This window comes from Nematolebias whitei, chromosome 8, assembly GCF_014905685.2.
Source record: "Nematolebias whitei isolate Nwh7 chromosome 8, NemWhi1, whole genome shotgun sequence".
NCBI lineage: Eukaryota > Metazoa > Chordata > Actinopteri > Cyprinodontiformes > Rivulidae > Nematolebias > Nematolebias whitei.
In genome coordinates, this window is record NC_056505.1 from 21,419,230 (window position 1) to 21,430,824 (window position 11,595).

Consider the following 11,595-nt stretch of genomic DNA (forward strand, 5'->3'; position numbering starts at 1 on the left):
ATATATATATATATATACATATACATAAATATATATATACATATATACATTTGTGACTATATATCAAAACAAAAGAACAAGAGAAACGATTATGATGTGGCAAATGAAAAACGGCATAAACTTAAGCAAAAAAAGTTAACATACTATACACACAATATTGACAACTATGCTGCTTGTTAACATTTCTTTACTTCTGCTGTGACCAGTCGATCAGACTTCTTTATTCAATATATGACCAACAGAACACACATTTTACAAATTACATAGAGCTGTGATTAGAAGGCAAAGTGAAGACCACATTTATTAACACTAAGGACTATGTGAAATGAAAGGAGAAAAAGATACATTAATATATTATTGCACAAATATATGAGTGGCAGCTTTGGTTATTAAGTTGCTTCAGTGCAAGAGGAGAAGAAACGTATCCGCCTTCATTTACACTTGTAACAAGACATTTCAACCTTCATTTTCTTATTAGAAAAAAAAACAACTTTGACTAGTTCTTACTGTAAATGGAGAATTTACTTTGTTACAATAATTGTAAACTTGAAAGATTTTTCCCCATCAGATTGTAAATTTAAACCTTTATTTTTCCTGAGATGCAAAGAAATGCCAACTGAAAATTATTTCAGTGTGACGTGCAGTGCATTTTCCTACGAAACCATAATGAGCAATAATTACAATCTTTTGTGTCCCCCCCCCCCCCCCCAACTTAAACTCATTGAGGGTGAAAGTGCAAATTAAAGCAAAATCATGAATCAACAAAGTGCAATGAGTTTAACTGTCATGTTAGATTGGACCTTGAAAAATGATCAAAACTTCTTTCAACAGTGGGTAAACAGGAAACTGCAAAAAGTCACTGCTTCGCTAAATTAAGTTTAACAAACGTGCGTGAGTCAAGATCACCTGACTAAAAATAAAGGTGTCCTGTGTGAAAGGAGCAGGGGTTGTGGCAGTCAGTGACACACAGAGAGTAAGGCATTCAGGAGAAGATTGTCCCAGCTCTGGCTCTGCCAGACATCCTTCATTTTCAGATTATTGTCATGAAAGCAAATGTACATTCAAAGTTTAATACTGCTGTGGCTGTTCCAAAGCCACACCAAGCTTGTCATAAATTTCCTTCAGCAGCAGCAGAGCTGTGTCCTCAGATTCCCTAACAGACAAACAATTTGTTAAAACAAAACGAAATACAACAAAAACATAAATAAATAAAATAACTCTTGATGGATAGGAATAACTCACCAGTAGCAAAGATGAGACTGGATGGCAAACAAGTACTCGTTGAAGCTCTCAATGGGTTTTTCCTGAAGCACGTAGTCGATCCGCCGCCCTCCATTCAGCATCCCCATTTTAATTTCAGCTTGCTCCATCTGCTCTGCAGACATTGGGGACTCAGGCTCCACATCTGCTGCTGCAGAAAATAAAATCAGTGACAAACCAAACAATGACCAGCAGCAGCTATTTGGTGACAAAAAACAACTACAAACAAATAACGATAAAGAAGGAAGAGAGCGGCGGCTATTTCCAATGATAACCATTCAAATCAGGTTTAAATCTTCTGCTGGCAACAAAACAATTATTTTAAGATAAACTGTATTGTAATATTCCTGTGCTAGTGTTGGTATTAACTTCATGTGTATGTGTATTTGCGTGCACATACACATGGATTATGGGTGAAGTTTTGGTTCTAGTAATCATCCATATGAATCCAGGAAGTAAACCTAACAGTCAATCTGGAAAAAGCTAGAGCAGATTTTAAAAGTTTGTAATTATTTTGATTTAACAAATGTTGACTTGAAGTCCAAAGGTACATGACAAGTGCAAAGAATTATCAATCATCTGGGTTTACGATGAAACACTTGTTTGTGGGTTAAAAAAATCTACTTTGCTGTCCTAAAGAGCAATCTCTTATCTGATATCAGATGTAGTGGAAGTAGTGATTTCTAATTCTAACAAGAAAAGATTAAAATTCATGAATTTGAATTAAAGGGGATTATGAAACATTTGTAAATGAGAACATTAAGTCTTGCTTATGGGACAGTTAAATTTTTATTTTTTTTAAAGTAGAAAAACCATAGACATCCTGTGACACATACTGAACAATCTTTTCTCAGAACTTTGTACACTTCAAGCAATTTAATAACTTGACAGATTTTGTAATAAAGTTACAGGATACGCACAAACATGTAGTTATGATAAGTGATTTTTTTTAGCCAAGTACATCACTAACATTTTGCCTACAGGTAAATTACTTCTAACACACAATGGCCCGCTGGCGGATTTTGCTCAGCTCAAACAAAAATGTGCCTTAGGCCAGAAGCCCAAGTGGTTTTTAAGAAGTTGACGATCAGTGGAGGGTTCAGTGAATTCATCTGACAAGAACTTGCAGCAGGACAGGGAGGAAGGGGGCCTGAGGGTAAATCAGTTAAAAGGGTTAAATATTCAGCAGGTGGTAATAGTGCGAGGCATGGGGAAAGGTGGAGAGAAAAGCTGTGAGAGCCCGAGGCAGGAATGACACTCATTACATAAAATTTGCTCTGAGAATCTGCCAAAGTAAATCAGTGTAGAGGAAAAAACAAAGAAACCATTGCAGGATAACCAACTGTTATAAACATGGTATTCTATTTTTTTTTGTCTGATTATTATTATAATTATTATCCATTTTTCTTCAGTTAAAATGTAGCAAACTAAAAGATGGATTACAATTAACTCAAGACCGTCACAAAATCTGTGTGGATTCACTGAGAATACTTTCAATAAACTGGGTTATAAAACTATAAATTACATTTAAGAAAATTACATATTTTACTTGTTTGTTTAATTCATTTCAGTCCAACCTCTATCTTTGCTTACCTTTTAAATAATGATTATGAAGGGCTTTGGGCCACTCCAGTATTTTAGCCCAAAAATCAGAACTTTTGTCCTCCCTCTTAGCAGCAGCAGTATCTGCCGCTGATGCTAAAGTTCAAGGTAAATTGGCAAGAGGTGAGGGAAGCAGTAAGAATGACCGGAAAGGAAGTAGGAGGTAGCAACATGCAAGAGGTGAGAGGAATAAGAGGAATGCAAGGAAACTGGGTTAGACTAACTCCTTTGAACATTCTCTTAACACAAACAAGCACCACCCAAGAATAAACAGATAAATATCGTAAAAAGACCTTTCCTACCTTGTGCCTCCTGATCCCGTTTGTTTGTCTTATGTGTAGTTTCGCCTTCTTCTGCTGGGGGCAGTGCAGCAACTGGAAGTCTAGTAAAGGACTGCCATGCTGTGCGTAAGGATCCCAATACATTGTTTTTCAAATCCATACTCATCCGGGTCAAGCTATCTTTTAATTCTACAAGAAAAAAAAAAGTTAATGGTGAATATCAAACGAAACATCCTACAACAGTATTCTTGAACCAAGTCAAACAAAGAAAAACAAACCCAGATGCATCCTCTTTCGGCCTTTGTGGTGCGGTATTAGCATTGGCTCTACATCCACTTCTGAAACAATCATCGGCTCTATCCGATAGGCAACAGGATCATACTAAACAGAGATTAAAGCAATAACAAATAACATCTTGAAACAGTATTATTTAATGGCACAACTTGGTTTAGCATACACAGGATGCAACAAGTAATTCAAGCAGTAATAAAAGAGGTCCATATGAACCAAGAGATGCATTAAGTAATGTTGAGTGATTACTCACTGGATGGTAGATGTTGTAAAAGCATTTGCAGGTTGGGAAGGAGTAGTTTGGATCGATGCGTTTAAGTCCTCGTACAGTCAGAAACATTCCAATAGGAGAGCCAAAAGCAAAAAATGTCTGTGGGTGAAATGCTAGCTGAGGGTAATCAATGGACACCTGTGGGAAGAAAGTAATAATCAAAAATGTGTGCTGTCGTATTTGGTAAAGTGTGGTAATAATAGCTGTATGTTTATGAGCACATAGAAAACACGCACATCCATTAAGACAGATGGACTCATTTGTTCTTGAGTGATACAAGTGAGGAGAAAGGAGAGATGACCACCCATGCAGGACAGATACAAATGTATGAGCTCAGTTAATGAGTGTGGCTTTGGGTTGTACAGCTTAGTTTTAAACGAGACAGAAGGTGAGGAAGTACTGAAAAGTATTCTGTTCAGAAAGTTATCACTTCAGTTCATTTGCCAAGAGAGCTCTCTGAGCAGACTGCACCATATGCACAAATAAACTCAGGTCAAAGTGAAAGGGACAAGACCTGAGAAAAAGTGGGCACCACATGAGACACACCTGTCCCTTGGCTATGCCTCCACTGGTCTGTCCAGGCAAGCAGAGGGAGTGGAGAAGCAGGAATAGTGACGTACTAAAGCTTCACCTCCCAAACACAAATCATCATATTGTACTTTTGGAGGCGTGCGTTACCTGTCCAATGCCAACATCAAAGTATTCATAGTCCACTGCACTGGTGACAGACTGCGCTCTGTGGAAGTGGGACTGCGGGGATGTTGATCCTGAAGACTGGTTATCATCACTTGTCATATCAGGTAGAACTTGAGACTCCAGTCCTTCATGTACTTTACAGTCCTGTTTAGAACAAATGTAAAGTTATTTAATGACTGTTGAAATGATATATTACAATAACGCTTGGAAAGAAAACCTTTAAGTTAAAGCTGACCTCAGGAAGCCATTTTCTCTTGATGTAGTTCAAGATCTTTTTCCGGGGTCCAAGTGGGATTCCTATATCTCGAAGGTCACTGTCTTCGCAGAGAGCCTAAAAGGGAAATAAACAACTATTCATACTATGTCCATTATACAAAACCCTGGTTTCTACACCATTCAATTTCCACTACACAGCACAAAATGTAATTTGTAATAATAATATGTAAACTATTATAGGTTGTGCATGTGATACCAGTGATTCCAGGTCAAGGTTTTCTGCCTGCAGAGTACTCAGGTATTGCTGAAGCCCCAGTCTGGCCAGTATCTGCTCCAACGTGTAACTGTTCCTACTAGAAGGTTCTTTAGAAGGTACCTAAGCCATAAAAAGGTACAGAATTATTATTAAATATAAAAGTATAAAAAAGGGATGATGTCATTTAGTGTGTATGACATGTTGTACCTCCTCTCTTGATCTGGATCCGTTCCTCTGATTGGTTAACAGATCAAACAGGATCAAAGAACCTGAGTAACAGGAGACAAAAAACAAGCATTTAAACTCTGCATGTTACTGTTCTATTGACGTGAATGTGTTTCTGAGTTTGCACAGCTCTAACCCAGGCTGTGTCCTGCCACAGAAACTGCCCCATGGAACTCTGGGTGTCGCTGCTTAAAGAGGGCGTGCAGCTTGTTGATTTCTGAGGACACCGTATCCACTATGGTCTGACAGTAGGTGGGACTGTTGTAGAAAAATAGGTCCAACAGCGTGTCGTTGGTGAAATGCCTCATCCTGCTGATGCTAGGTAGAGTGATCCTCTGTATGTCCCTGAAATTTGGTGGGGTAAGATTAACAAAATCAGAAAGAAAACAAAAGACACGAGAGTTGAAGAGTGTATTTCATATTATTTTTATCAGGTGATAAAAAGTAGAAATATAGGCTGCGAGTCTTGTCATACTTACTCATCCACACCAGTAGCATCTCCATGCAGAGCGCTGTGCCAGTTAACAGGGAGGAACTCCACTCGACCCACCTGTCCATCTTGCTGAGCCCACTTGTAATGTGTGGTCAGGAGGGACAATGAAGCACTCCTGAAGTCATTTACTGAAGACAAACAAACAAAAAAAGAACCAATTAATTCACATAGTTGCATTTATACATAACCATACACACTCACACACTTACCACACTGTATAATAGATCTGAAGCGCAAATCACATGCAGGTCCAATGCCATGCACCATAAAAACAAGGTGGTCCACATTCTCTGGTTCACCTAAAACAAATGTACACTATGACTTCAGATTGTTAACTGGGTATATTTTCTTTACTATAATTATCTATTATTATCTTGAAGTGAAAAAAGTGCACATACCATCAGGTATTTCTACAAAGATGTTATCAACTCCCCTCTTGACTGTGCGAGGTCGTGTCTGCTCTGAGGGGGAGGAAACCCAATCTTCCTGCAAGCCTATTGGCTGATACTGCATTATAAGCTGAGGATGGAGTGGATGAAAAATAATCTTATGAGAAAGGAACTAAGCGGTTACTTTTCCAATGAGTCGTGCACAAAGCTTTATTTGCTCATCTCACCTTAGGATTGTGTAAAATGACAGTCTCTCCTGTGGGAAAGTCTAGTTTCTGTTTCCATTCATCCAAAGTCACAGCTATCATGTAGGCTTCCTGGAATCAGAACACAAGTGAGAAGCAATACCATGTTTAAAACAGTCTCAATGAAACAGGCGTTAAAAAGAAAATAAAGTAATAAGAAACCAGTAATTTAGAGAAAGAAGTAGTGTGACATAAAAGCAGAGCATCAGTATGAAACTACCTCCAGACTTGTGCTGAAATCTTCAGGATAAGGCACAAATCTGGTGTCCTTATCTCCTTTGTAGAACCAGGTGCAGCGGCGGACCTCAGTTGGAGTCTGTTCCCAGTACACAGCGTAACGCTTCCTTTTCTTAACATGCACATCATATCGCTCCCCATCCACAGCAACCACCACATCCTCCTCCTCATTACTTACTGCAAACAGAAAAATGAACAATCGTCTAATTGTCAAATCTAAAACTCTGTAAGAGGGGAAGAATAGTCTGGTGATCTAATCTGAAAACATAGTTTAAAATACTGGAAATCTGCTGAATATGTTGAAGGAAAATATAAAATCATTTATCTTATTAAATAACCAAGATATTTCTGTGATGCTATTAAATGTAAAACTGCCAAACTCAAAGTATATTAAAAATAGTACTAAGACATGTGATACATTATTTTTAAAGCTAAACTTATCCATAAAATGCAACAAAAAAGTTACTTTGCAGTAATATTTTTTCCACTCTTTTTTTCCTAATCTTTTAATTGTTTTTCCAATTAAAAAAAAAAACTTGGCTCATTTAGATTTTTTTTTTTACTCGTTTTAAGTCTTAATAGAGCAGGAAATCTTGGCTTTTGTTGTGAAAGCAGTTTTTGCATTTTACATTTTGTTTTATTTGTAAAATATACACTGAATACCAAAGATCAGATTCAGTAATTACGAATTTTATATTTTATATAGCACCTGGTAAAAATAGTGATCAAAGTGCTAAAAAAAAAACTTGAGTTGACATGAAAATAAAAAGTTTACAGACATGACAGCATTTTAAAATGTGTGCAAAGCTTGAATAAAAATATAAAAAGAATAAACGTTATTTGCAAAACAAGTGAGGAAAACACTGAAAATATATGATTTAACTTCAGCATTTCACATTGTGAATTTCTACAAAAAAAAAGAATGTGATTTCATCATGTGCAGTCATTAAATGACTAATATATTCCAGAGATGGGAGCACAAAGGACAAAGTTGAAAACTCTGCACTGCATTAAAAACAGATAAAAGTTCTTCATGTGGAAACAACAGCGCTGACTCAGCACTTTTCCATAAATCATCATTAATGAACAGTTTGTCGTTCTACATATGCCAAATTAATCTGTGCAATATGAGGAACAAAATACACACAAGATTGAAAAATATTCCTGTCATCCTTGGTCTTACGTTCTTACTAGGATGAACAAAACAGAAATGGAAAACTCTTTTGGAGATTTGGCAAATTATAATGCTTTTAATAAAATCCCTGTATCCATCAGACTACAGTAGAGAGTTGCCATCCGGCTTGTTTTGAAGACAAAGGTTAAATAGCAGGTCTTAAAAGTATAACGGCTCTGAGTGCATTTACCTTGCACTAAAACAGCTAAATATGACCACAAATTGTTCAGAAATGAGTCAGCCAACTCGAGAACCAGTCCTTGTTTGTGTCTCACTCATTTTGCTATTGACAGACTCCTTAAAAAGATAGGCTTCAGGTCTTAAGGCAATCAATTTCAACAAAGAAGTTGATAAAGATGACACAATAAACAATACAAAGTCCAAAACATCGGAGGATGACCTCTGAACATGTAAAACCACAAAACTCTAAAAACTTTCAATATGAGTTGCAGAGGGATTCATAAAACTGAAGTTCACCTGACAGGATCAGGTCCTGACAGGTTGAGTTAAATCCCCTAAGGGGGTAGGGGAGGCATGCATGTTGACTTTCAAGACTAATGACAGTATTGTTTTCAATACCTTTCAAAGATAAGTTATATATATTTTTTTTTCTAACTTGTTTAATACACCTTAACTCATCATCTTTAACAGCAACAAGTAATGATAGTATCTGTAATGATGAAGTGCATGTAAAACATGTAAAACATTAATTGTACATCTGACATACTTGTTCATTCTCACCAGAGTTTAAAGCATTCTCTAGCTTGTCAGAGTCCTCTCTGCTGAAGGGAAGCCAGGAGGTTTTGTCATCAGCTCGACGACAGAAGAACCAGTGAGGCTGCACTTCTTGGTAAGGAGGTGGAACGGATTCCATGTCAACCATCTCAAAAGAGAACGTGGAGGAAGGAGAAGCCTCGCCCGACACAGGCGAAACCTGAGGAAAAAAAAACAAAACAAAATGGCAACAAAATCAATATTTGAAATCAATATGTCCTCTTCATCCAAGCTGCTCATTAGATAAGTTAAAAATAAATGCCTACTTTATGTTTTTTTTTGCTCCTAAGCAGCTCACTAAAGAACTCAGCAGTTCTAAATGGTGGACAGTAGCTGAACACTGTTTGTGTCCTTCTGCTAAAATCCTATCCAACAAACAAAGCAAAGGGCAGTTGTGAAACAAAAGATCCAGCCTCTTCTCAGCAAGACAAACAAAGCCTCGTTTTATTCTTTTCTCCTCTACAAGCTTTGTCTCGTCTCTTTTGTCAACACTAAAATAGCTAAACAATTTCCATATTTCTTATCAACAAACAATGCAACCCGTAATATGTCTTCTGTTTTAGCATGCTGAGTCTGCCACTGCTTGGCACAACACCCACCCCCAGGACACAACTGCCAAATTAGCTATGCCAAACGCACTGCAATGTAACTAAAGCAGGTGAACACACTTTTAATATGATTGAGAAGAAGCAGGAATATAATTCAAACTTATTTCATCAGAAATAAATCTTGTTCACTGCTGTGGAAATTATGTTTTTATGCATTTGATGCGTTTACCAGGCTAAAAGTAACAGCAAATACTAATTGTGTTTGCAACTTTTGTAAGACTAAAAAAAGTCACGCCACACATCGAGTTTGTTGTCGCTCATAAACAGTCACTAAATCTAAAAGTTTACCAGGTGTCAAAACTGTAAGACAGAATATGATGCCCCATATATAGCCCAGACACAAGCTCAGCATTTCTACTTTATCCGTTCGTTATGCAGTAAACAGAGAATGCTGAATCTATTTTTAGGCCAGAATAGCAGAGCAAAAACAAACACGTTGTACTTTTTACCTTTTAATAAGATTTACAAGGGGCTAGATTTAAACAAAGCTACATTACAAAGCATAATATCATCAAATGACTTAAATTCAACTATCTTGTTTTCTCCCCCAAACAGAGCCTCTTTGATTTTACAGCTAAACAAATTATTTAAAAAAATATATATATATATATATAACAATCAGTCCAAATTAATAAAGATACAAAACCTGGGCTCACAGGTGAGAGTTAGTAAAAAAAATTTAAAGTGCTGACTGACACTGATGGGACACACTTGCTGTTATAATCTCAGCAAATCAAGTCAAAGCAGCTAAGTTCTAATTAAGGCTCGCTACTTTACATCAATCCATCCATCAGTTATCTTTACCCGCTTCTTCCTTTTTGGGTTGCGGAGGTCACTGGTGCCCATATGCAATAGTCACTGTGTGAGAGACGGGGTACACTGGACAAGTCCATCACAGAATACTGCAGACTGCTACCTTACAGCGTTTGCTTTATTTTATTAAAGCTTCAAGAATAGACAGTAAAGACCAAAACTGTTGTTCAAAAATTCCCTTTTAACTCAATGCATTTCAGAGAAGTTTGCTAATTTTAGATTTTAGATAATTGAAACTATATCTTACAATTAGTGCTAAGAATAAGTCATCACAAATCAGCTACCTGCGTGAGATACTGTCACGTGATAGTTTATTTAGATCAATATATTACATTAGTATTTTTCACAGGTGAAAATCACAAAGTGCTTCATCAAACACAATAAAAACTACATAAATAAAAATAGTACATAGATATTAAAGATGTAAGAATTGAGATAAAAACAACAAATAAAATAAGCTAACTAAAAGTTAGTCTGAATAAAAATGTCAAATGCTGGTGAAGATTCTCAAAAACGTCAAATGCAATTCATGGAAAGTAAATTGGCTTATGTTCTAATGACAGTGCCAATTACAGTAAAATATACATAACAACAATAAATATATTTTTTCAAATAGCCATATAATCACTTTCAGAACACCAACAATGTTCATTCAGGTCATCTGGACAGTTCTTTTTTTTTGTTGAGAGATGTTTCACCCTCCATCCAAAGGGCTTCATCAATCTGAGAAGTCAAAACTATTTTCCACCAAGCAGTGGAACAACCAGTTTGTTATGCAACTTCTCAGATTAATAAAACCCTTCGGATGGAGGGCGAAACATCTCTCAACAAAAAAAGTGACTGTCCAGATGACCTGACTGAACATTGTTGGATTACCTGGATTACTGAGCATGAACTTTGATGACTTTCAGAACACGTTCTTGTTAAGTCATATATAGACAACAGCATATGTGCCATCGAATATAAAAGTACTGTTCAGTGCTTACTAAGATGTTTCCAATCAGGAGAACAAGGTTTCTTTCTGGGCATCAGCCTTGTGAAGACAACAAAAGCTTTTTTTTAAACCCAAACCACTAGTCAACAAAATAAAAACACAGAAATAAAGCATACATATTAACTTACCATGCTACAAAGAGAAACCGGGAAGAACAAGCCCAAGTTTAAAAAAAAAAAAAACAACGTCAGCATCACAATCGCACGTGAACCCTCCTCACCTGTGCCTCAGGTGTGCTGCATGTCTCTGCGGTCTGAGCGGAGTTGTCAAACGGGTCCTGGGTGGTGTTGTTCGGGGCAGCCTGTGATGGAGCCCCCTCGTCACCCTGACTGGATGACATTAGCCCGATACTGGGCTCTCAGCTGACGGCTGGGGCGCAGTCACAGAACCTACACCAACCGAGGAAAAGAAACTAGCATAAACCATTACCGTAATACATAACCTCTAAAATATCTAGTCCTGTAAAAATGCATTGCAGGTGATGGGAAATAAGAACAAAAGTAAAAGTAGCTATTCTTACGGTTACTTTCTGATGAGATGGTTTTTTTTGTTTGTTTTAAACAGAAAAAAAAACAAATAAAAAAAACAACAACAAACTGCCTCAATCAGTGAAGCAACGATGTTTTGATGATAACTATCATGCTAGCTGAGTTACGGTAAGCTGACAGGGACACTACATCCTGTAGATCCGTTATCCTCACATCGCCATTTTTAAACAGTTGTTAAAAACTCACCGACGGCTTCTCGTTGACTTAAAGCAAATGGTTTAT

At 37.0% G+C, this 11,595-nt stretch overlaps 1 protein-coding gene across 1 annotated transcript; it reads right to left on the minus strand.

Annotated features, from left to right (window-relative positions):
• Positions 1–1,043: 1,043 nt before the first annotated feature.
• On the minus strand, positions 1,044–11,184 carry ddhd2 (DDHD domain containing 2). The gene is made up of 17 exons (XM_037680455.1): positions 11,046–11,184; positions 8,378–8,570; positions 6,446–6,639; positions 6,208–6,297; positions 5,990–6,110; positions 5,801–5,890; positions 5,578–5,719; positions 5,235–5,443; positions 5,081–5,142; positions 4,874–4,993; positions 4,637–4,732; positions 4,384–4,545; positions 3,688–3,843; positions 3,422–3,524; positions 3,165–3,332; positions 1,243–1,411; positions 1,044–1,153 (listed from the first exon to the last, which is right to left on the minus strand). The coding sequence occupies exons 1-17, from the start codon at positions 11,163–11,165 to the stop codon at positions 1,069–1,071; spliced, it is 2,280 nt and encodes a 759-aa protein (XP_037536383.1). The 5' UTR covers positions 11,166–11,184; the 3' UTR covers positions 1,044–1,068.
• Between the last annotated feature and the right edge of the window lie 411 nt (positions 11,185–11,595).

What these genes read in the sequence shown, in the direction of transcription:
- ddhd2 (XM_037680455.1), bottom strand. Translation starts at nt 11,165, where the DNA reads ATGTCATCCAGTCAGGGTGACGAGGGGGCTCCATCACAGGCTGCCCCG. An exon ending in GCAGCACACCTGAGGCACAG is followed by an intron (nt 8,571 to 11,045) that starts GTGAGGAGGGTT and finishes TTTTTTCCTCAG; the next exon opens with GTTTCGCCTGTGTCGGGCGA. An exon ending in AGAGAATGCTTTAAACTCTG is followed by an intron (nt 6,640 to 8,377) that starts GTGAGAATGAAC and finishes TTCTGTTTGCAG; the next exon opens with TAAGTAATGAGGAGGAGGAT.